The sequence below is a fragment of the Notamacropus eugenii genome, chromosome 2 (genome assembly GCF_028372415.1).
Source record: "Notamacropus eugenii isolate mMacEug1 chromosome 2, mMacEug1.pri_v2, whole genome shotgun sequence".
NCBI lineage: Eukaryota > Metazoa > Chordata > Mammalia > Diprotodontia > Macropodidae > Notamacropus > Notamacropus eugenii.
The window spans coordinates 251,639,877-251,665,603 of NC_092873.1; the positions used below are offsets into that span (position 1 = coordinate 251,639,877).

Below are 25,727 nucleotides of genomic sequence, written 5' to 3' on the forward strand. Positions count from 1 at the left end.
ACTCCAGTCACCAATGTCTCCATCCCATTCTATTTCATTGGTATGCATTTTGTATTTACTTTTCTGTCCATATATCATTTCCCTCCAATAGAATATAAACTTGAGTTCAGCGACTTGTAAATCCTTATCTTTGTATCCCAGGAGCCCAGCATTGTGAATGGCACATAGCAGGTTCTTAATAAGTGCTTTTCCTTGTTTGTTCTTGTATCACTGGCATACACAGGAGAGCCTGCTATACAGGTTCTTAGACCTACTTTTCTAAAAGGAAAGCAGCTTTTGAGAGGTCAGTAACCTACTTTAATCAAGCACTTACATATATATATAGTTCAGTTCTCTGAACTTCAGAGAAAATACAAACAGAGGAAATAAAGACCAACAGACAAGACTTCCAACTGTCTGAAAATAAGCAATACGTACATCAGAGATCAACAGACAGATCCAGCTGTCTGACCATTACATACATGCATAGTTACCAGAGAAAGAAGCCCCAACATCTGGGTTTTCAAAGCCAGGAAGCCTCTTAAAATGGCTGCCCAGAGTCTCACCTGGCACAGAAACCTTCTTCCAAAAAATAAGTCCCAGAATAAAACCCTAGCTCAGAGTATTTCTATGCTTTTAAGAGGGTCAAGACCCTCTGACTCAGTGCCTCAATAGAAATTAACAAAAGATATTGAGGCCTATTAATGGGTGGGGAAGATCTTTAACTCTTCCTCCCCACTCCACCATTAACCTTACATTAACATTATAGTCCTTCCTTCTCTAAGAGGACAGTGATCAGGGAAGTGAGGCAGGGCTGCGCAGAGTCACCAGCCTCACTTTCTCCTCCAGAGCCATCTGGGTCCAGTGGCAAGATATAGATCAGGCTGACTGGAGATGGGAGACTTTGACCTTTTTAAGCTAAGGCCTTTCCCAGGTCTCAGTTTGACTGAGGCAACGCCCATTCAGTGATTAAGGCCAGATAAGAAATGAGGCAGAGAATGGCCTCTTTACCTAGTCAAAAAAACCCAACAATTTTATATCCCAGGAGTCTACTTTGTGCTTGGCACGTAGTGAGTACTTAATAAAAGCTTATTGAGTGAATGAATGAACAAAAACCACCCTTCTCCTTCCCTTTCTTAAAGGCATTTTTACATAGATGTAGTAAAATTGCTGAGCTGTGTAAAGCTACTGATGGCCATGGGGCAGTTTGTGAGCAGGCATCACCAGGTAGAGTGACCAAGAAGACTCATTCATAGTAAGGGTATGTGCAGTAGCCAGAGGTTGCAGCAGCCTGACAATATGGGCTTAAGCAGCACAAAGCTGTAACAGGCAGCAGGTCAGGAATCTAGGACAGACAGAATGGAAAAGTAATCCAGGGCACCAGCAGTGATACTGAATTGAACCTGATACTAATGCACACCTTCAGGTCAGCCAGAAGCTTCTTATATATAGGACTTCCTCAGCTAGAGCAGGACCTAGTCCAGGGAACATACTGCCTGAAGGGGAGAGAGCCTGTAAGAGATGAGACTGGGTATCTCTGTATCAGAGACTGACAGAGAAACAGTGGGAATTATGTTGCATTTGAACAAGTCTCTTTTGTCTATTTGCTCATAGGCAATCCAAATGTGGATATGTTTTCCCCTGATTTTTGGACAGCACCAGGTCGCATGATAATAGAACACAGGACACTTTACAGTTTATGAAAGGCGTTATGCACAAACAATCTTGTGAGTTATTAAGATTTATTATTTCCATTTTACAGATGATAAAAGTGAGGCTCACTGAAGGTAAAAGACTTTTTGAATCTAGTAATTGGCAGAACTGAAACTTGACTCTCACCCTTCTGACCCTAAATTCAGCATTCTTTATGATACTTTGTAGCTTTCCCCAAATAGGCCATAACACTAATTACACTGGCTTGCTAAGAGATTTAGAAGTAGATACTGACAGAGATGCAACAGTTTTAGTACACAGATGTTTATCTCTTCCGTCATTCCACAAATTTTTGTTAAGCACCTACTGTGTGCCAGGGAGCAGCTAGGTAAAGTGCCTAGCCTGAAGTCAAGAGGTGACTTCTGAGTTTGAATCTGGCCTCAGATACTTACTAGCTGTGTGACTCTGGAGAAGTCACTGAACCCTGTTTGCCTCAGTTTCCTCAACTGTAAAAGGAGTTGGAGAAGGAAATGGTAAATCTCTCCAGTATCTTTGCCAAGAAAGCCCAAAATGGGGTCATGAACTAAACAAACAGGACTCAACAAATTCAACCCCCTAATTCTATAGATAAGGAAAATTAAGGACCAAAGAGAAAAGATAACTTGCCTAAGGTTACTCAACTGACCTAAGGTTATTAATTGATCAATAGTCAATTAACAAGCATTTATTAGTCACTTGGACAGCTGGGTGGCACAGTGGAGAGTGCCAGGTCTGAAGTCAGGAAGACTCATGAGTTCAAATCCAGCCTCAGACACTTACTAGTTGTGTGACCCTGTACCAGTCACTTAACCTTGTTTGCTTCAGTTTCTTCATCTGTACAATGAGCTGGCAAAGGACACTGCAAACCACTCCAGTATCTTTGCCAAGAAAACCCCAAATGGGGTCACAAAGAATCAGACGTGGCTGAACAACAGCTATGTACTTGGTGCTGGTAAGAAAAGTACAACTAGTGAAACCATTCCTGTTTGCAAAGAGTTTACATTTGAGTGGGGAAAATCACACGTATATGCACACATGGCACATATATAAGTTAATGTACAAACTATCTGTAAAATACAAGGTAGTTTGGGAGGGGAGGGCACTAGTAGATGAGGGATCAGGAAAGACTTCATGCAGAAAATGACACTTGATGCCTCTTCAACACAAAGATTCTGAGGTAGAGGTAAGGAGGTAGTGCATTCCAGGCAGCTGACATGGTCAATGGATAGGCACAGTGATGGGAAATGAAGCATCTTGTGTGAGGAATAAAGCAAAGGCCAGGCTGCCTGGACTGAAGAGAGAGGAGCAATATTGTCCAATGAGACTGGAAGGATAGGCTGGAGTCAAGTTGTGTAGGGCTTTCAGAGCTAAACAGCGTTTATATTTTATTGTAGAGGTAAGTGGAAAGCCTTGGGAATTGGTTGATTTAGGGGAGTCATGTGGTCAGATTTGAGTTTAATAAAAATTACTTTGACAGCAGTAGGTAAGTTAGACCTATGTCTCTTTGAGCTCTCCTAGAGCATGGACTCCATTGTACGTAATTTTATCTGTGTGGCCTTTCACACAGTTGAGAAGCAATTATATGTTTGATTTCTGAAGCTGAATTCTAATCTGGGGTGAGCCAGAAAAAATACTCTATAGCCTGTTTCCTGGTTGAAATGTGGGGCATAAGTAGGTTTTTGGCAGGTTGCCTCAGGAGTTATGTCAGTCAGATATTCTTTTCATTTGCATGGAGTCAACCATTTAGCTTTTGTGATTGGTGCATATGAGGGGCAGTGTGGCTTAATGGAAGGAGTACTGGGTTGAGAGTTCATCAGATCTGGGATCAGGGTTCTATTTTTGTGACCTCGGTCACAAACTTGACTTTTCTGAGCCTCAGTTGCTCCCTCTGTAAAATGAGAAGGTTGTACTGTACTTTCTTCAAAATTCTCTTCAGTTCTGACTTTCTGTGACAATGAGACAGCAAGCAGTACTATGGATAACACACTGGGTCAGGAGTCAGGAAGACCTGAGTTCAAATTCAGCCTCAGCCATTTAGTAGTTGTGTGACCCCAGGCAAGTCACTTGCTCTGTTTGCCTCAGTTTCCTTTATTGTAAAATGAGCATAGTAATATTTGTAAAAAAAAAAAAATGCTTAACAGTGCCTAGCACATAGTAGATATTACATAAATGTTTATTCCCTTCCCTTTCCAGTGAATGTTATATGGGAAAATCTAGTGCTTTGAACTGAATAAGTCGTTAATTGAATAAGTGCTTTTTCCCTAGTTTCCACTTCTCTTGTTGCATAATTGAAGATGAAACACACCACAGGCTTTCTTTCACCACATTATTAAAACATATGAAATGCTTTAGCAATTAAAAAAATTGGGATAATTCCTATTTATTTCCCAAGAAGTTATGTTGGCACAGTCTTAAGATACAGGTCCAAAGGTTTCTCTTCAAAATCTATAAGGCAATTTGATCTGTCTTTTTATTATTATTTTTGAATCTTCAACTCACTTGTTCTGCTGCTGCCTCATGTTGATTTTTAATGGATTGTTGCTGGAGCTTTGAATTTCTTTGCCATCATCTTGTGCCACAAGCAGCAAGCCTGTTTATTTCAAGCTGGCACATCTGTCCAGCTGTCAGCAGCTCAGACTAATTTTCGCTGCCATTCTTGTTTCTGATTTTGAAACTGATCCCTTTGATGGAAAGGTGCTGTCTGATTTCTTCTGCAGTAGCTCAGCTGGCACAAAGGGTAGTAAGAATAAAGGGGCAGAAAAGCTGTGTGTTTTTTTAAAATTAAAGTTTTAAATTAGAGATTGATTTTGATTGATTAAGTAATGGTACCCATTTTCAACTGAGGCTTAGGAGTTACCTTTGCTGTTTTTAGAGTTCAGGAGTAACTTGTAGAATCACTTTCCTTTTTGCCAGTGAAGAAATGACAAACCTTTACTTCCTTGTACTATGTAGCCTAGAGGTCAGCTAGATGGCACAGTGCATAGAGCTCTAGGTCTGGGAGTCAGGAAGACTCACCTTCCTGAGTTCAAATCTGGCCTCTGACACTTACTAGCTGTGTGACCCTGGGCAAGTCACTTAACCCTTTTTGTCTCAGTTTCCTCATCTGTGAAATGAGCAGGAGAAAGAAGTGTATTTTAGGAAGATCACTTTGATAGCTGAGTGGAATGGGGAGAGAGCTGAGGCGGGGAGACCAACCAGAAGCAATAATCCAGGCATGAGCTGATGAGGACTTGTACCTGGGTGGTAGTTGTGTGAATGGAGAAAAGGGGATTTATGTGGGAGATGTAAAGGTAGGAGCATTGAAACTGAGCGACAGACTGGCTATGTTGGAGGGGTACAATCGCTAATTAATGTTAGAACCTGGGTTCTATGGTCGATGCCCTCTCCGTTATATTTCTCTACCTCTGAGTTAATTTACTTTAAATCATACACCAAAACCAAAGGTCTTCTTTTGGGAAATATGAGTTTAACTTTTTTTTCTTTTAAATAGTATTTTTTCCTAATTTACACATAAAGGGAATTTTTAACATTCATTTTTTAATAAAAATTTGAGTTCCAAAATAAAATACTGTTAAGGAAAAGTAATAATAATAAAAAAGGGAGGAAAAAAAGAAATAAAATTCTGAATTTCCAATTTTCTTCCTCCCTGCCTTCCTTCCCTCTTCCCTAAGATGGCAAACAATTTGATTTAAGTCATAATCACATAAAACAGATTTCCACATAAGTCATGTTGTAAAAGAGAAAAAAAGATCAAAAGGAGAAAAATAAAGGAAGTGAAAATAGTGTGCTTCAATCTGCATTGGACCCCATCCGTTCTTCTGTGAGCCTGACTTGTGCAGAGAGGTGCCATTCTGTGGTGCTTGACATTTATCGGCTCTGATCGTATGAAAACCCAAATTTCCTTCCCCTCTTAGGACCTCCCGGGTTTCTGGGCTGAGCTCTTTGCTGCTGCTACCTTGCATCACTTGTCCAGCCTCATGGTTTTTGACTCGCTATTTCCCACAGGGTGATTTTTGTGGTTTGTGGTTTTTGCACAACTAGGAGTATGGCAAGGCTCCCCTTTATATAGGGCTGCACAAAAGCTGTTTTGTTGGTTTGGAGGTGATTGCCCTGGCTTCTGTTCCACCAAGTTTTGTTTTCTATTTTGCTTAGCAACCTTTGCGGTCCCTGCAGGAAGTTTATCTTTTTGAAGAGCTGTTTCTGCTTCCAACTAATAGATGTTCATTGAGTATCCATCTACCTGCTACTCTGACATACTGGTAGCACTTGAGGAGGCTCAACCTTTATCTTTTGGAGTCTTCTGTCCTCTAGAGACAGTGAAATACAAGAAGATAGTTTAATATTCTGGACGAAGACTTCCTTGCAAATCCTTTCCCACAGTCTCTTTTCTTTTGCTTTTTTGCAGACCTAACCTACTTTACTCTGTATTGCTACTTCTGGGTTGGGCATTTATTTGTCTGCTTTAGAAAGGAGAAGTCATCAGAGCATCTTATTGCAGAAAACCTTATTAAAGACCAAAAGTACATTTGTTTCATCTCAGTATTGATCCGGGCTGGGTGCCTGCTGAACAGGGGACTTGGTCCAACTCTGCTTTACACGTTAGGATATTATTAGTGTTTAGGAATTAGGGCATAATGGAAAGGGTCAGAAGAGAACTTGGTTTAAATCTGGCTTTTGAGACTTACTAGCTGTGCGATTCTTGGAGATCATACCTGTAGTACCTACGTTGAGTTGTGGCAAAGATGAAATGAAATAATAGGATTCATTTTAATAAGTGTTCACTAAGTGCCTGTTATGGGCAAGGCCGAAGATACAAAGACAAAATGAAATCTTTTCTGCCCTTAAAAAACTTATAATTTTCTGGGGAGAAGGAAATGTGTCATGTGCACAGATAAACAAATGCAGAAGAGATACATAGTATTTCAGAAGGGGAAAGACTAGCATTGGGAGAAGGGGGAAATCAGGAAAGGACTAATTTAGGAGGTGGCATCTACGTTGAATTTGAAAGGGAAGGGAGTATTCCAGAGGCAGAAATGAAGAGGAAAATCATACAGGCATGTGGAATGTAGAGGATAACCTATGTAAAGTCTCAGAAGTAGGAAATGGAATGGAATATTTGGGGAACAGTATGTAGGTCAGTTTGGCTTCACCATAGAGTTGTTGAGGGGGAGTGGTAATGTGAAATAATCCTAGAAAGATCTGTTGGGAGCCAGATTCTGAAGGGCTTTAAATGCCAAGCTGAGGACTTTGTATTGTATCCTACAAGAGGGAGTTTCTTTTTTTCTTTTGGTTTGCTTTAATTTTTTTAACTGACAAACATTTATTTTCTCCCTGTACTGAAAAAAAAAATTAAAATGCTTAAGAAATATTAACAGTTTTAAGGAAAACACATCCACACCCCTCCAGTAGAGTCAACCCACTGCTGATTGGTCCACACTGACCTAACCAAAGCCCTCTAGTTTGTCACTTTCCCTTGTCTTTTCTGTGGGATGGTCCATCTGGTCTGACTTGTGTAATGCAGATGAACCTTAGCTAAGCCTTTAATCTAAGTAAATTTCCCTATGCTTTGACTATCTTCTCTAAAGAATGCTTCAAGTATGACTGACTCAGTTGATGAGTAGGAAAAGAGAAAATAGGAAATGTAAAAGAGAATGGGTTTAGTTCTGCTAGAGAATGCGGAAAAAGCAAAACATTTTATTTTATGCCCTATCAGTTCCCTCAAAACTCTTAGCAGTATAATAATCCTCAGCAAAATTGCAAAGACTTTGTACTTGCTTAAAGGAAAACCAGGAAAGGACTGGCAACCATATTGCTTGTGAATTGAGATACTGAGAGATTTTTTTTCAGTTTTATCAGAAGATAATACCAAACACATAAATGAACAGTCTGTACCTGGAGTCTCTTCTCTGATTCCTAGACTGAGCTTCCATAGCTACCCTGTCTGTGGGTCCATTTGACCCACTATGCCACAAGCAAACATTATCAGCTTTATTGGACGAGAAGATGAATGTGTGGAATTTCCCTTTCTTCTATGAAGGTATTTTGCCTAGTGTTCCCTGACTTCAGAAAGTGACTTGACTCTGATCAGGTCTCTGGGAACCTGAAAAGGAGTGGATAGTGGGATGCCTTGGACAAATTGTCTTCCCACTCCCTTTCTTGTTCTAGAGAAAGCTGGGTGGTTCAATGGATAGAACACTGGACCTGGAGTTTAGAAAGATCTGAGTTCAAATATGGCGTCTAATACTTTCTAGCTGTGTGACCATGGAGGAATCACAACCTGTGTTTACCTGAGTTTCCTCATTTGCAAAATGAGGATACTAGTAGCTCTTAGCTACGTGGGTAGTTGTGAGGAGAAAATGACAATATTTTTGCAAACCTTAAGTGACCATATAAATGTTCACAATTATTATTTTCTATTTCCTTCTTACCTCTTCTTAAACTCCCTATGACAAGTCCACTGCCATCTCCACGAGTCATCTCACCCATATCAGTCTGTCTTCTCCTTTGTCTCTTTTCTGATGCCCCCAGCTTAGAGTTGAGTTGGAAGTTAATTCATTAAACTAATTTATATAAATGTGTGAATGGAAGAACTTCTTCATCTTTCCAGGCCTTAACTCAAGAAAAATTAATACCAAGTATTGGCTTCTCTTAGGGACTCTGGCTCCCAGTGGCTGGAGGAAGATGTACCTGTCAGCCTGAGGGGAGGGAGTTCCAAAGAATCGGAGCTAGCCATGGTTCCTAGGGTCTTCCTAGATTCTTTTAGATATTATGGCACATCGTATCAGGGTTGGAAGAAGCTGGAAGGGAATGAGAATGACTTCAACTCTCCACTCAAAAATTGTCTCCTTCCCAGTTTTACTTTTGGCTTTTATCTGCCTGTCTTGGGTTGTTCTCTCCCCTTGCCTTTACCAAGGCAACACAGGATGTAAGGTGTTCTAGAAAGCATATAGCGATCCCTAACTTGGGGTTATAAGTATTTCTTGCTAGTCAAATCAACAAAATATGCATTAAGCATCTACTGTATGCCAGACCCTGTGCCAGGTACTGGGACGACAGAGACAAAAGCTAAGTGGCCCCTACCCTCTGGGAACTTAGATTGTATTGGGGGAAGGTGAGAGAATTACAACTACTGGGCATAAGAAAGTAAATGCAGAGTAGATACAAGGTAATTTCAGGGTTGGGGAGGGCACTAGCAGCTGGGAAGATTGGGAAAGTTCTCTTGTATCAGCTGGTCCCTGAGCTGAGTTCCGAAAGAAGTTAGAAATTCTAAGAACATTGAAGAGGGAGTACATTCTAGGCCTAGGGGACAGTGACAAACATTGCTAATGCATGAGATGGAAGATAGAAAGTCCAGGGTGATGAAGTGCAAGACAACCAGTCTCGTTGGACCATGGAGGACAAAGAGGAGAGTAGAGAAATGTGGAATAAGACTAGAAAGGTCCGTTGAAGCTGGGTGCTGAAGGGACTACATGCCATGCATGAAAGGGAGTTTTTATTTGAGTCTAGAAGTGATTAATAGTGAGCTATTGAAGTTTATTGCGATCCAGAAGGACATGTCAGGCTGTGCTTTGTTTCCGATCTCAAGATTAGCCATATTAATTACAGTGGTAGCTTTGAGGAGAGTGGGTTGGAGAGGGGAGAGACCAGCTAGGAAGCCATTACAATGATCTAGGTGAGAAGCATAGATGGAGACCTGAAGAAGGGTGTGTGTGTGTGTGTGTGTGTGTGTGTGTGTGTGTGTGTGTGTGTGTGTGTGTGTGTGTGACAGAGAGAGATTTATCGAAAACAAAAAGATCTGTGGAGAAATATTATAGATGTCGAATCATAGATATTTGAATATGGTGTTGGGGGTGGGGAAAGAAGGGATGTTGTGAGGGGGAGAATAAAAATCAGCGATTGTGTTGTTTGCCATTTTGGATGACCTCTCACTAAGATTGTACATTAAAGTTTTTTTGCATTTACTTTTTATCTAGCCTTTGGTTCTTAACTTCGAGTGGAAAGTCTGCATTCTCTCTTTGAGATTTAGTATTTTCTTTGAGGTTACCTTCCTTGTACTTAATAGGTCTTGATGTGATGTTTTTCGTCTGCGCCACCAACAGCAAAGTTGGTCTTTCTGTTCTTTTGTGTTTCTTGTTTCTGTTTTGAAGCTCGGTAATCTCTTTGGGTTTGGGGGACAGCGATTGTTAATGGTCCCAACAGGGGCTTGTTCAGGGAGAGCGGCTTTGTCTAGGATTTGAGTAACTGAGCCTGGGATTACTGTCTGCTCCAGAATTGGTAGGGGGAGAGAGAAATGTACCCTTCTCCATTCTTAGCTGCAGAGTACCTCTTTTCTCCCCTGCTGCAGAGGAGGTAAATTAAAACTGAATTGGTTATTTCAAGGATTAAACCACCAGCCCTTATTTCTTTCTGAAAGAGGGCCCAGAATGGTTAATAATGAATCAGTCCCGTTTTTTATGAACATATGGCATGTGCTTGTGTTATAGTGTGAGCCCACAGTATGAGGCCTGGGAGGCGTCTGCTTCTTTGGTTTGAAGAAAGAGTGAGCGTGGAGTGGGCCGAATTTGGGATCTACCTCTCTTTCCTTAGAAGCAGGTCGGGGTTCCTAAACATCCAGCCATCCAGGAGGATTTCCTGTCACTTTGCAGCGCTATAATCTACCATCATAAAAACCCTCCACCCGTTCTGGGCTATTGTCTGGTTTTTCTTTTTTTCCTTTTCCTTTCTCCCCCACTTTTAGAGTGGGAGGGAAGCCAGATGGAACACACTGCAGTCTGAATGAACCCTCAACGACAGACTAACGTGGATGCTTGTTCTGCTTTTTCCTCAGCTCCAGAAGAAAAGGAGGTAATTAAAGGACAGTACTGTAAACTCATAGATGCTTATGGATGCTTGGGCGAGCTCAGGTTAATATCTGGTAAGTGCCAATTCAGGTTAAAAATGACAGGAATCAGGATGTGCGTTACTGTACTCCGCAAATAGCACCTTTTGCGTCAGGTCTGAAGGACTCGTGGGGTCCTGCTGTTTTATGTTGCAGCTGTAATCGAACCTCTTCAGCATTTCTTTAGAAAACTAAACTCGCATCTTAGCGAAGATGAAAGGGGCGGGGAGGGAGTAAGGGGAGAATGGCTGAATCTGGATTATCGTTATTTATTCTGTAGACTATAGACAGCTAACAGCTTTAGGCTGGTGCGAGACGAGACTGGCATGGTGGCGAACAGAACTTCTTTCCATCCTCCACCCAAATGAAAGCCTGGTCTGGGCAGCCCTGGCGATTTTTGATCTTTTGGTCTCATTGAGTGGCATCTGTAGGGTTAGAAGATGCTGCCAAGGGGATGCAGGTGAAGGACAGTGTTGATGGGCAAGACTGCCAACTTGGAGGGCAGAGGAGCTGAGAGGGGGGTGGTGTCGGGATTATATATGTGGAAGAAGGTGAAGAACAGAAATGCAGATTTACAAAACAAAGGTAAAGAAAGATTGGTTTAGAGTCGGGGTGGGGGTGGGGAGATGGGAATTGAGGTTTATAATTTCATCTGATTCTAGAAGGTATAAAAATATTGGGAAATAGCACTAGATAGGCTGGAGGACCTGAGTTCAAACCCTGCCTTTGACAGCCATGTGGTCAGGAGAAAGGCACTTTAACATTTCTGAACCTCAGTTTCTTTATCTGTAAAATGAGGATAATACTATGAGATCTATGGGATAGGTTATAGGGCTTCTTTGATACTCAAATGCAAATTTATGAACAAATGTCCTTATTTTTGTTGCTATAAACTAGCATTTCTAGCATACTGCATTTGGGGAGTAATCGGGTCATAGGGTAGGTAGTTTAAGTTAAGTAACTTCTGGTATAGACCAAGCAATTTGATTCTGGTGTTCCTGCAGTACAGATTACTGATCCTTTAGGGTACGTTGGAACAAGTTCACTCCCTGCTTACTTGACCAGCTCGAGAAGTAGGTCCTGTCTTCTTTATCTGGAATCCACCCACTTTTTCCCATTATCTTATTACTTTTTTTGGAGGCAGTCAGGGTTAAATGACTTGCACAGGGTTAGTAAGTATCTGAGGATTTGAATTCAGGTCCTCTCGACTCCAGAGTTGATGCTCCATCCACGATGTCACCTAACTGCCCCCACCCATTATCTTTTCCTGGCCTGCTGGTAAAGAGAAGGGGGCTGCAGATTTCTTTCACATGACCAAGACAAACATCTAGGCTATTAATTGATCTCAGTTCCATTTCAGGAATTATGATTAAATTAAAAATGGGAAATGCTGTGAATTGTTCCTCTCTAGATCTAAGATTTTCTCCCTTTCCTCCTTCCTCCACATCCCAAAAGTTTCAGGACACACAGGACAGATAGCAAGTAAATGTTTTAAAATGAATGGCTTTAAAAAAACATGCATAAAAAACCCCTCAACTAACTACTTTTCTCTGTCATGTGTTTTTCACTACTTTTCTGGAGGTTTTGCTGACATGGGATAATTACTCTTCAACTGTAACCCTTCCCTCAGAGACTGTTCCAAGTTTCCCTTTTTCAAGCCTCCAGTGCCATCCCACTCCCTTTTCCCTAAGCAAATGACCTTACCTCTTACTTTAGAAGGGACTTAAGGTCACCGGACATAAACTCCGTCAATCCTCCACTTTTTGACCTCAAAACCTCTTTGTTCTCACCTCTCCCCTCCTCCACTGTTCCATCTCACAGGATTAGGTGGTGGTCCTTCCTACCAAGAATCCTACCCTCATCTCTTTTAGAACTTTGTTCTATTGGTCATTCTCTTATTTTTAATTTTTTTTCCTTCTCATTGGCTCCTTCCTTGCTGCCTACGAAGGTCTCCCTTATCCTCAAAAAAAAAAAAAATTAATAAATCATGTCTCTACCTGGCTATCCATGCAAGCTTTTATCCTCTTTGTCTCTGTCTATCTGTCTCTCTCTCAGACACATGAGAAAGAGACAGAGAGAGAGAGAGAGAGAGAGAGAGAGAGAGAGAACCAGTAAATTCCCCAAAGGAATGATCTACTTTCACTGCTGACACTTACTCTAAATCCCCTTAAGATCTGTCTTACAATCATACTTCATTGAAACCTCTGAGGTCATCAATGCCCTCTGAATGCACTTCCCTCATTTCTTGTCATCAACCTATTAAATCTGACACTACTGGCCACCCTATTCTTTATATTCTTTTCCTTTGACTTCCATGCCACTGTTCCCTGGTTCATTTTCTGACTGCTATCTTTTGTCTGATTAATAGTTATCTTCTCTTTTTCTGATAAGAAATATGGACAGTTAGATTGCACTGTGGATAGAATGCCAGCCCTGGAGTCAGGAGGACCTCAGTTCAAATCCAGCCTCAGATACTTACTAGCTGTGTGACCTTGGGCAAGTCATTTAACCCTGTTTGCCTTAATTCCTTATCTGTAAAATGAGCTGGAGAAGGAAATAGCAAACTGCTCCTGTATCTCTGCCAAGAAAACCCCAAATGGGGTCACAAAGAGTTAGACACAACTGAAAAACAGCTGGATGACAACTTTCCCTGACTGCACCGGTCCACCTCTTCTCTCTCTCCACTTACTTATTTGGTGAGCTCATCCATTCCCTAGCCTTTATTTATCTTCTCTGTACAAGAGAGCCACAGAACTAGTATCAGTGCTGCATCCCCTCCTGCCTGCTGGGCATTGCTACCTGGTTGTTCCACCATCATTTCGGACTCAACGTGTCCCAAACTGAGCTCCTCCCTTATTTCTCCCAACATCCAAATTTTTGCCATCATACCAATTGCTCAAGCTCAAAATCTCCATCTTCATTGACTCTTCCTTTTGCCTCATTCCTCATGCCAAGTTGCCAAATCCTGTTTTTTTATCTTTGATATTACCTATCCTCTGACTTTATCTGTTCTTTTCTACCATGACTCTAACCATCTGAGCTGTCATCTCTTTTCACCTGAAACGTCATAACAAATTCTTTTCCAGTGTTCCTCCCCCATGTTCCCCTCTTCTGTTCCCCCCTTTGCACTACTGCTTATGTAATCTTCTTCTCTGATTGTACGAGACTTCCCAGTGCCTGACAAATAAAAAACAAACTTCTTATTCTGTCCTCCAGCGCAGCATTCCATCTTCCAATGCTGTGCCTTTGCTTAGGCTATGTCCTATGTCTGGAATGCATTCCTTCCCCACTTTGACCTATTAAGATCTCTGTCTTCCTTTAAAATTCAGCTCATGTGCTACCTGCTTTCTCTCTCCTGAAATAATCACATATATTCTTATCTGTTGAATCCATCAATAGAATATCCCTGAGGTCAGGGACTATGTTTTGTTTCTGCCTTTTTTTTTTTTTACCTCCTTCATTCTCCTGGGGCAGCTAGGTGGTGTAATGGAGGGGATGCTAGCCTTGGAGTCTGGAGGACTTGAGTTCAAATCCATCTTCAGACACTAACTGTGTGGACTAGGAAGTCTCTTAATCATTTGCCTCGGCTTCCTCCTCTGTAAAATGAACTGGAGAAGGAAATGGCAAACCACTCCAATGTCTTTGCTAACAACAAAGACTTGGTCACAACTAGTCAACTAAACAACAATCTAGCATAGTGATCCATAGTAGGTTCTTTATAAATGCTTATTGGGTTGGATTCAAGGCACTCTTCAGTGTGGCTCCAATTAACCTGCGTGTCCTTATTTTACCTCACTCCCCTTTTAGCACTTTATATTTTAGTCAAGCTAAATGAATAATTCCTGTTCTCCTCCTGCCCTGCCTTTCCTATGTAGGGCATCGCTCAAGCATGCAGTGCATCCTCAACTTAGACTCTTGAAACCCTTTTCTTTCAACTCCTAGTTCATGGATCAACTAGCTGGTGCAGTGGATAGAGCACCAGTGCAGGAGTCAGGAGGACCTAAGTGCAAGTCTCACCTCAGACACTTGACACTCACTAGCTGTGTGATCTTGGGCAAGTCAAATAACCCCAATTGCCTCATCCTGGGTCATCTCCAGTCATCCTGATGAATATCTGGTCACTGGATTCAGATGGCTCTGGAGGAGAAGTGAGCCTGGTGACCTGCACAGCCCTCCCTCACTCAAAACAAAGTCAAGTGCAAGTCATGTCATCATTTCTCTGATGGCATGGTCTTCTTCGGCAACGAAGGATGAACACACAGTTCATGGATCTCCCTACTGGAATATACAAACCAATAAACAGGCAAATACAAGACAATTTGAGGAAAGAGATAGTACAAAACAACCAGGAGGATCAGGAAAAAGCTTCCCTGAGGGCAAGTAGGAGGTAAATTGAGTTTTTAAAGAAAGCTGGTGTTTTTCACCAGAAGGAGGTGAGATGGAAATGGATTCCATGCTTGAGTACAGCCTGTGTGGAGGAACAGAGAAGCATAGTATATGAAGAATTGTTGACCAGTGTGGAGGGAATGAAAAATGGTGAAGTGCAGTATGAAATAAATATGGAAAAGGGGACACTTTAAATGCCATATCGAGGACTCTTTATTTTATCCAGAGGCAATCTGGCATCATGGAAGATTTGGCAGCTTTGGGGAGGATAGATTGGATGGGAGAGCATCTGGAAGCAGGTCACCCAAGACTGTTGTGGTAGCATCAGGGTCTGAACAAGGAGGGAAGGTTGTGAATGTGAGACATGCTGGTAGGATCACTAAGACTTGGCAGCTGTGAGGGACCTGAAGAGTTAAGGATGACTTTGTGGTTGTGAATGTTGGTGTCTATTGGTGTCCTCAAAAGAAACAGGGAAATTGGGAGGGGGATAGGATGATGGGTTCCAGTTGGGACATTTTCAGTTTGAGACGTAAAATGTGTGACTGGAGCTCAGGAGAGAGGTCAGGGTCAGAAACATAGATTTAGGAGTTGCCCTCATCGTCATCTTCCATCACCTGAAGACTTCTATCTCTTCCTTTTCCAATTTCTTGTAGCATTTGCACTTTATCACATTCTCCTTTTTAGCAAAGTAATTTGTGCACCTATCCTCCCCCTTTCCATTGGTTAATAAGCTCCTTTTGTGTAGCTTCTGTCTTTGTATGCCAGGTCTGGCCACGCTATTCCTCCAGGATTAAACTCTCAGCCCCTTTCTACTTTTCTGGTGTTCTTACATTTGCAACACTGGCCTTCTTGCTATTCCATGTATAGGGCAGTTCGTCTCCAGGCTCTGTGCTTTTTGCTCTTTGTTCCCAAAGCTGGGAAGCTTTCTCCCCTCAACTCTGCCTCCTGCCTTCCTTCAGGGTTTAGTTCAGATCCTACCCTATGCAAGAGGCCCCTCCCAGTCCCTCTGCTTGTGCCTCCCTGCTGAGATGACCTCCCATTTACTGTGTGGGTATGTATATGTATACTTACATGTGTATATAATTCTAACAATAATGACTAGCATTTATAGAATACCTACTACGTGCCAAGCACTGTGCTAAATGCTCTATAATATTAACATGCACAAAATATATGTATGCATGCATGTACACACACATATAATATATATCTGCATATGTATACACATATAATATGTATATTATAGATGGGAGGCAATCTTCCATGTATATATATGTATATATGTGCATGTGCATGCACATGTTGTAAATAGGAGGTCATCTATATATACACACATATATACACATATAGTTACATACATGTGTATGTACATACACTGTAAATATATATATGTATATTTATATACGTAGTTGAGATGCAGGGGTTGTTCGTCCTCTTCCTGGCACATATATATGTATACATACACATGTAGTTCGTGTGTGTGTGTGTGTGTGTGTGTGTGTGTGTGTGTGGTTTGTACAGTTATTTGCATATTATCTCCCACACTGATACGTGAACTGGACGGAAGGGGCCATACTTTGGCCTTTCTTTGTTGCTTAGCACAGTGCCTGGCACAGAGATGCTTAAACGCTCATTGACCGGCTGTTTTTCTTGAGTTGCCATTTATTATGAATTTGTTAAATTTAAATGACTGCTGATTGTTTCTGTGTAAGGGAGTATCTCTCCTATTCACATTTTTAATACCTAAATTTTCCCAACTAACAGAAATAGAGAAGGAGTTTTCTCCCGGAAAGGCTACCATTCTTGTACCTCCACTCAAGAATAAAATTGGACTTTGGTCCTGAAGAAAACAATTATTGAAAAAGAGAGTAGGATGACTCAAAGGTAGACAAGGGGATCTGGGAGAAGAAATTTTTGTATCATACATCAGGGGCCCCACTTCTCCAGTGATGAGTATACGTAGGGTTTCCAGGATGAAGCGATTATTGTTAGCTCAAGACTGAGGCAGAGATGCTTGGAAGGCCACAATCTGAAGGCCTGCTAGGCTCAGTGTCTTAGCTTGGAGCCATGTTCCTTGAACTGTCTGATTGTCCAAGCATCAAAGACACCATCCATGCTGGGCTTTGTCAGCTGTAAACTGTGACCCATGAAGGGCAAACATTGAAAGTGAGAGTGAGACTAGGCCTGTACCCTGAAGAAATAAGACACAAAAGTATTTATAGCAGATCTATTTTTGTAGTGACAAAGAGCTGGAAAAAAAGGGTACCTACCCTTCAATTGGGGAATAATTGAGCAAATGATGTTATATGAATGTAATGGAATATTTATGCTGTAAGAAATGACGGTTTCAGAGAAACCTGAGAATAATTGTGAACTGAGGCTGAGATAAGTGATTACGGTACCAAAGGAACAATTTATGCTGTAACATTAGCATTGTAAAAATGAACGATTTTAGAAGAGGTGGGAACTCTTGATCAATACAATGATCTACCATGATTTCAAGGGGTCAGCGATGAAGAATTCTTGCTGTACAGGAATTCTCCTGATAGAGAGCTCATGGAGTATTTTGCAGAAAGAAACATACATTCCTGAGCATGGCTGATATTGGAATTTCTATTGCTTTACTCTGTTTATTTGTTACAGAATTTTGTTTTTTCTTTCTTTTTTTCTTTTCTTCCTTTTTTTTTTTTTAACCAGTGGCAGGGAGAATGTAAGGGAGAAAATAAATGCTTAAAAATTAAAACCAAGTGGTTAAAGCTTTACCACTCATTTGGGTAAGTCCCTTCACTTTGCTGAGTGTTTTCCCATCTGTAAAATGGGAGTAATATTTAACTTATTGATCTGAAAGTTTGCTCTCGGCTGAAAACGCTGAAAATATAACAGTCATCCAAATGCAGGGTGGTATTGTTGATAGAATAGATTTATAGAACTACTCTGTTACCAAATCACGGGTCTCAATTGTGTGTGTTAATGGCAGGGTAGAGCAGTGAATGGTTTTGGACCTTTGTGATCCACCTTGAGTGTGGATGATTGAAAGCAGGGTGTTTCCCAGAATGCATAGAGGTTGAAGGGGAAGGGATGGGCCAGAAACCAACTGGGTAGCAGGGAAGTCTTCCTGAAAATGTTAGGTGGGAGACAGTAATAGGAGGACAAAAAAGCCATCTCAGGAGAGCTCTAGGTAAGTTAGAGGAACACTGAGTAGCTCAGGTGATACATGGGCAACTTAAAGTTCAAAAATTTGGGGGGCAGACCCTAATGGGAAAGTCACCTTAAAACTGAAATCCTTGTCTCTGATAGATTCACTTTCAGAATCAAATAAAAGTAAGGCTGTCTACAGTATCTTACCTTGAATGACCTCTATTAATCTGGGGTGTTGAATGGATAATTACATAATGATTCTGTAAAAGGAAATGAAGAAAGTTATGGCATTTCTTTTTTTTTAGAGCACCAGTCTTGAGTTAGGAAGACCTGAGTTCAAACTGGACCTCAGACACATGCTAGCTCTGTGACCCTGGGCAAGTAACTTAACTCTGTTTGCCTCAGTTTCCTTAACTCTAAAATGAGCTGGAGAAAGAAATGGCAAAGCACTCTAATATCTCTGTCAAGAAAACCCAAATGGTGTCACAAGAAGAAAACAGTTGAAGAACTACAAAGTTAGAGTAGCCTGTGAGAATCTTTTGTTTAATCCTTGTAGCTGAACTGTCAGCCAAGGGAATGATGTGGTTCTTGGACACACTGAAGTAATTTGAAAAAAAGACCAAATGGTTATCACTATTATAAGGCTGTGTGACCACTGGCTGAAGGTAGGAGGGGATAGCTATGCCAAACACTTACAACATTGTTCTTGGATAAACAAAGCCTGGGTTGTGCCTGCTGTGTCACCATCCCCCATCCCAGTAGTGGAAATGACAAATGATCATTGAGAGGTCAGTTTAGCTCCCACAGAGACTATTTCGCTCTGTTTAAAAATAAATTGTGTTTATATCTTTTGTTGTCACATCACCTACATATCCCAATGTATTCATCCCCTACAAAGAAAATGGGGGGAAAGAAAAGTTAAGCAAAGCTAATCCACACTTGGAAAAATTCATCACATCCATCCTTTCTTATAGGACAGCAATATTCCACTCTATTCATGTACCACACTTTGGTTAATCATTCCTGTCTTTACGGACAGACCCTTTTCCAAGGAGCTCTGTGGAGATTTATTAGAGGCAGCTAGGTGAAGCGATGGATCTGGGTCTGGAGTCCAGGAGACCTGAATTCAAATTTGTCTTCAGAATTTCTTGTTTTGTGATCCTGGAAGAGTCAGCCTTAATTTCTCTTGGGAATAATACTTGGGCTGCCTTCCCTGGGCTGCCGTGATGACCGAATGATGCCCTTAATAAATGCTTTTTCCTTCATATCCCTCCCTGCTTTTGACTGAAGACCTTGAATAAAAGAACCTAGAGAACCACTTTGCATCCAGTTGGGAGAAGAGATTTCTCCACTGGAGAAGAGATTATTCACATGCAGGACTTGAGGGGGTTGGAAGTGGCCAATTGGAAATGGCTCTTGGTTATTGCTCAGGGCTGTGCAAACAAAGATCTCTCAATCTAGGTACTTATCTTTTGACCTCTCTACTGGCAGGCCTCACCTAACCAAATCTGGGAGCTGAGGTCTACACTAAGTAGAAAGTATGTTAAAACTGAGACAAAGTTTATTGAGGTCTTGTCTGTTGCCAGTCTGTTTTTCTTCTTCCTTTCCTGACCCTTTCAATTTGTGTAGATGTCCTAGTGACTGACCCTTTTCCAAAATTTTGGCCACTCCTCCCCCTTCGTAGTGCCCTCTAATTGGGTCAGTCTAGTTCTTGTCTGGCTTCCTGGCTTCTGACCCATTTGCGATCCTTTCAGGGGATAATGGGTAGAACACTGGACTTGTTATTACTTCACCTCTGACCTAAGGGTACCAGGTTTTCTTCCCTACTCTGGGCTATTTACATTATCTTTCAAACCTTTGGTTCTGTGGTACCAATCAGGTTCTGGATGCTTCTCCAGTTTGGTCCGATGCCAGGAAATGTGTTTAAAATAGACAAGTGGGAACTGTGAAGAGAGGTGGGGTGGGGAGGGCTGAAGTTCCTCCCGCACTAAAGCTATTTAGGGAGTGGTTCTAGTCATTCAGTTTATGACTGGAATAGATTTTAACTTGTAAACACCCACCTTTGGTGGTTACATTTGAAAGCAGCAGTATGGAAAAAGGGAAGTATACAGCTGGTGGAATCAAAATACCTGATTTAGGATCTTGACTTTGCTACTTATTAAGTCTGATGGTGTCTCCCTAAGCCTCAGTTTCCCCACCTCCCAAAGGGGGAGGTTGAATAGATCATCACTAAAGTTTCTTCCACCTCTAAGAGTAATGAATGACCCTAATGAGCCCCTCTGGGGCTCAGGGATGTTGGGGAACTCTATCTAGGTTTCATTACACCTCAAGAGTCATAGATCACTTGGAAGAGGCCTTGGCTGTTACCTAGCCTAATACTCTCACTTTCCAGATAAGGAAACCAGGCCCTAGTGACTTTCTTAAGGATACACACAGTTCTCTTTCCCCTTTTGCTTCTCTTAGGAAGAACTATTTTTCCTGGTATATAATCTTGTCTCCAGCATTCTAGGACAGTTGGGATTGCATTCTTGCTGTTTGATTATCTAGAACAATTTTTTTCTAAAAACTCCTCCCTTTACCTGTGCTATTATAGCCTCCTTGAGTCAGTCAGCATAAACAGGAATTTCTTGAGACTATTATAACATTTGCTTCCTAGTTGTCATTCATATCTGAATTTGGAGAACAGCCTTCAAGGAAATTCCTACCTGTTTTCTAGAATAAAATCTGTTGCACTTTTTCTGTAATAGTCCTAAGCTCTCATCTGAGGCTCATTTAAAATTCCTATTTCCATCAGCCTCTGAACTGAGTTTTCTTTGACTCCCAAACTGCTCCTGTCCCATACCAGCACAATTGTTTTTGGGGAGTGAAGAGCATTTAAGCACCTCTGAGACTGTTCATTTTGAGGAGAGATTTCTGAATCTTGAAGAAGGGGGTGACTCTTAACAGAAAATAAAATGAAGACCCTAGGCAAGCCGCGTGATCCTGCCATTTTGCTCATCTCCCCAGCTATGTTCCAAACATTCTCCCTAGCTGTCCTCTCATATCTGGAATGTTTTCGTTCCACTCAGACTACTGAACTGCCTGGTTTCCTTTAAGTCTCAGCTAAAATCCTGCCTTCTGTAGCCAAGCCTTCCCTAACCCCTCTAAGTTCTCGTGCCTTCCCCCTGTTAATTATTTCTTATTTATTCTCTACATGACTTGCTTTGTTTATATTTGTTTGCATGTTCTCTCTCCCATGAGATTACAAGTTCCTGGAGGTCTTTTGTCTCTCTGTTTCCCTAGCCCTTAGCACAGTAGATTGGTTGATAATTTTGAAATTCATTTCTGTTGTTTGGGAGTTCTGAGGGATTCTATCTGCTTCATTTAGGACATGGGAGAAGGAAGGGGTTTGACTTAAGTTAAGAGATCAATAAAGAATAGTCTGTTCAAGATATAGAGGAGCATCAGTACAAAAATCTAAATTCTGGTCTAGACTCGCAGGATTTTCTCAACTCTTGGCCCTTAGAATAGAATCTGCAGAAGACCTGCCCAGGTGGTTCCTTGGGCCATTTAGAGCCGGGTGGGACCTCAGAGGCTATCAGAAACGACTGGCGTTTTAACCTCTCTGATGCCTACAGAAGTTGTGACTTGCCCAAGGTCAAAGATAGTAAGAGTTGGGAGGCATTTGAACCTGGGTTCTTTGAGTCTTAAACTTCCTTCAGTCTTTTAATGTCTTCTAGATAAACCAGGCAAAACAGCATGATGAAATGAAAATAACTTTAGTTTTGGAATCAATAAGCATTGAGTGCCTACTATGTGCAAGGCACTGTGCCAAGTGTGCTCTAGCTTAGTATGACTCAGCAAGCATTACATTATCCTACTATTGTCATTTATTGTTGTTAGCCTGGTCTTGTGACTTCTTCACTGTTCAGTTCTATTTATTAGGTATATTATATTAGCTCTATGACCTTGGACAAGTCCCTTACACTCCCAACTTCCCCATCTCAGTTTCCTTCTTTGTAAAGTGGGCACAAATACTGGCACAACCCCACAGCATGTAAAGAAAGTCCTTTGTCAACTGTAAGCAGCGTGTAAATGCAAGTTATTGTTATAACTTATTTCCGGCATGCATTTAAATGTTTACCTCTTTGTTCCTGAGTCTTATACCTCTCCAACTTTTTTCCCCGTTATTTTCCAGCCTGCATGCTCTGCTTTAACCAAATCAGTCTTAAAATCTATGTCCAGGAAATGTGCTACTCTTATTTTCTGCTCTATACTTTGGCTCATAATGTCCCTTGTCTGGAAGATTCTTGGATCTCCCCTGCTTATTCATATCCAGTGCATTTTTATCCTGGTCCAACGAGGTAGGGCATTACCCTCTCCATGGAGCCCTTTTAGATGACGTTAGCCCGCAGAGTGAGCAGTTCTTTTTCTGAACTCTTCTTGTCCATATTACTCCCTTTGGCTTTTCATCAGAATGCCTTATATCAATAATTAACTGTTCTATCTAGATAAAAATTGTCACTTGCTTTCTAACATGGCCAATGTAGGAATTTATTTTGCTTGACTAAATATTTATTACAAAGGTTTTTAGTTTTTTGGTTATTTTAATGGTGGAGGTAGATGGAAGGTAGAGAAAAGAGGTGTTTGTTAATTTAAAAAAATTCATTTTAATATCAAAATATATTTATGTATCAATAGATTTAATATCAATGTGTATCAAAAGATATATATTTTCTTGTTGATTACATACCGTCTCTTGGAGGGTGGACATTGTCTTGTTTCTCTGGTATCTCCTTCCAGTATTTATGGTATACATAGTGGGCACTGTTTATAAATTTGTTGAATGAAAAAACGCTGGACATTGCCTCACCAGTATCTCACAAAAAGTGGTGTATTTTTTCCTATTAATTCCATCTCATGGTCATGTATGGAACAAGTGACCCATAGATTCTTTTGTCCCAACAAAGGATTCTATTGATCCTGAAAAACAAAAACAAACAACTACATGAGAACTAATTGAACCATTCTGGAGAACAATTTGAAACTATGCCCAAAGGTCTAGAAAACTCTGCATACTCTTTGATCCAATGATACCCTAGTAGGTCTGTATCCCAAAGAGATTTTTTTTAAAAAAAATAGGGGAAAGGACTTATTTGTACAAAAATATTTACAGAAGCTCTTTTTGTAAAGGCAAAGAATTGGAAATTGAGGGCACGCCTATCAATTGGGGAATGGCTGAACAAGTTGTGGTATTTGATTGCAATGGAATTTTACTGTGCTATAAAAAATGATGAGCAGGCTGATTTTAGAAAAATCTAGAAAGACTAATATGAACTGATGCAAAGTGAAGTGAGTGGAACCAGTTTGTACAAATAACAGCAGTACTAGCTGATGATCAACTGTGAATGGCTTAGCTATTCTCAGCAATACAGTATAAATACCCATGATGAAAAATGCTGTCTACCTCCAGAGAAAGAACTGATAGCATCTGAATGTAGATGGAAGCATACAATTTTTCACTTTCTGTATTGTTTTGGACTAATAACCTAGAGTATTTCTTACCAGGGATGGTCTTCTGAATATAGATTTAGCTGAAGCAAAACCCGTAAGGATAGACCAGATATATATCAACTCTTGGGGGTAGGGGAAGGATTATGGGATCATATATGTGAATCGGTAGGGGACCTTCAGGGTCATCTGGTCCAACTCCCTTGTTTTATTATGAAAATACTAAGATTCAGTGAGTTTAAATGATTTGTCCACAATTACAAAGAGAAGTAAGTGACAGGACCAGGATGTAAAACTGATGCCAGACTGCTTGGCTTAAGGCCTGTTTGTCTTCCCTTCCTTTTTACATGTCCAATCCATGCAGGAACTGAAAGTCATCTATGAAAGATATTTCCCTTCATGGTCTCAGAGCCCAATCTTAGAGTCCTGGGAGAATCTCTGTACTCGCTAACCCAGCTGTGCCCTTGCACATATGTTAACCTCAAATCAAGTGCAGCTTTGTTACACAAACATGCAACAAGAGAGCGAAAAAGAGAATCAAGGCAACTCTGGAAGTTGCTTATTATTAGAGAGAGTGCACTCAGTCATTAAAAGAGCACATCCTGGAAAGATGCCTCTGGTTCTAGCTGAGAACCTCTCAGAATACAGTTCTTCCACAGCTGCTGAGGTCTCCAAGGTTTCCAAGGTTCTCTCCCAGCTCCACTCTCTTCTGCCTTTCGGATCTCTCAGAATCCTTTCTGGTTTTTCCTCCCATTTCTTTCATAGTGGGAGCCTCTTCTCCAGTCCAACTTTTTCTTGTTTTCCTTTCAATCATGGGGGATGCTTCTGTTCTCTGGGTTCTTCTTTCTCATGTGCTCTTTCTGCATCTGGATTTCACCTGTCTATTTACCCCACCATGCCCTGTGCTATGTTAGATTGCCATGAGCACAAAAATCTGTTGTTCCTTTCAGTGTTTGTTTAAAATACTTCATTGATACTTTTTGTTTTATAGTTACTTCCCAGTTAATTTCCATCCCCCCCCAAAAAAATCCTTCTTCCTTATAACAAAGAAAACAATTAATTAAAAACAATTGACATCGGAAGCATATCTGTCAGCATTGCAACATTTATCATCTGTAACCTCTCCCCTTTCCCTTCCCATCTACGAGAGGAAGGAGATGTGTTTCATCGCCTGTCCTGGCAACAAATACTAGTCTTTGTGTTTAATCTGATTTTAGCTGTCATTGAGTGTCTTCATTTCCCATATTGTAACCATTGTGTATATTATCTGTATAATATTATTCTGTTTTCATCTCTCTTAGTTCAAATAGCCACCTCATATGTGTCTCTGAGTTTCTCATTTTTGCCATTTCTTATGGTGAAGCAACATTCTATTACATTCCTATGCCATATTTTTTCAGCTGTTCCCCAATCAATGGACACCCAGGATTTTGTTTTTGCATTTTTAAGTGTTTTATCGATGTTTCTCTCTTTTTTGCTTATTTATCACAAAAATATCATCTTTATCACCAACTCCTAAATAGATGTCCTCTTGTGTAACAAATAAGGCACACCCACTTTTCAACACATTTATTAAGAACCCACTCTACTGGGGATGCAGAGACAAAATGGAACTGTCTTTGTTCTCCCTAAAGGGATAAAAAAAAGATGCCACAGTTGCCATGTGACCATATTTTTATGGCTATAATTTATATAATAAAATTTATTGCTTATATTAATATTGTCCATATTTATTAGGTGTTCTCTGCTTCCATGGGAGCAATAACCGATAATCCTTCCTTTTCTGATTGACTTTCTAGGTGCCACACAACTGAGCTTCCTGGTCTTGGTGACAGGTTGTACCTCAGTGGGAAGAATCCTTGATGCTGAGATCTATAAAATCACCACAGTAGACTTCTGTCCACTCCAGGAAGATGTCAAGGAAGAAGACCGTCTCACTGCCCTGAAAAAAATTCTCAACTCTGGGATGTTCTATTTCTCCTGGCCAAATGCCGGATCCAACTTTGACCTGACTGTCCGAGCCCAAAAGCAGGGTGATGACAATTATGAGTTGGGAAATTCCTTCTTCTGGTTAGTACCTTGTATTATATTTTAGCTTTAGTCTTTAGTGCAAATAGCAATAGTGGCAGCTATTTTGGAAGCCAAATTTTAGTTTTTTGCTTTG

The 25,727-nt window shown here is 40.8% G+C and overlaps 1 protein-coding gene across 3 annotated transcripts in view; it reads left to right on the forward strand.

The window, feature by feature from the left end:
• SYNJ2 (synaptojanin 2) overlaps positions 1-25,727 on the forward strand; it is a 139,630-nt gene that overhangs the window by 21,399 nt on the left and 92,504 nt on the right. For 2 of the 3 annotated variants that reach the window (XM_072643790.1, XM_072643788.1), the window contains exons 2-3: positions 10,499-10,585; positions 25,363-25,633. In XM_072643790.1, coding sequence (XP_072499891.1) covers positions 10,499-10,585; positions 25,363-25,633 — 358 coding nt within the window. The remainder of the gene's footprint in view (positions 1-10,498; positions 10,586-25,362; positions 25,634-25,727) is intronic. The other variant, XM_072643789.1, reaches the window with a different exon arrangement.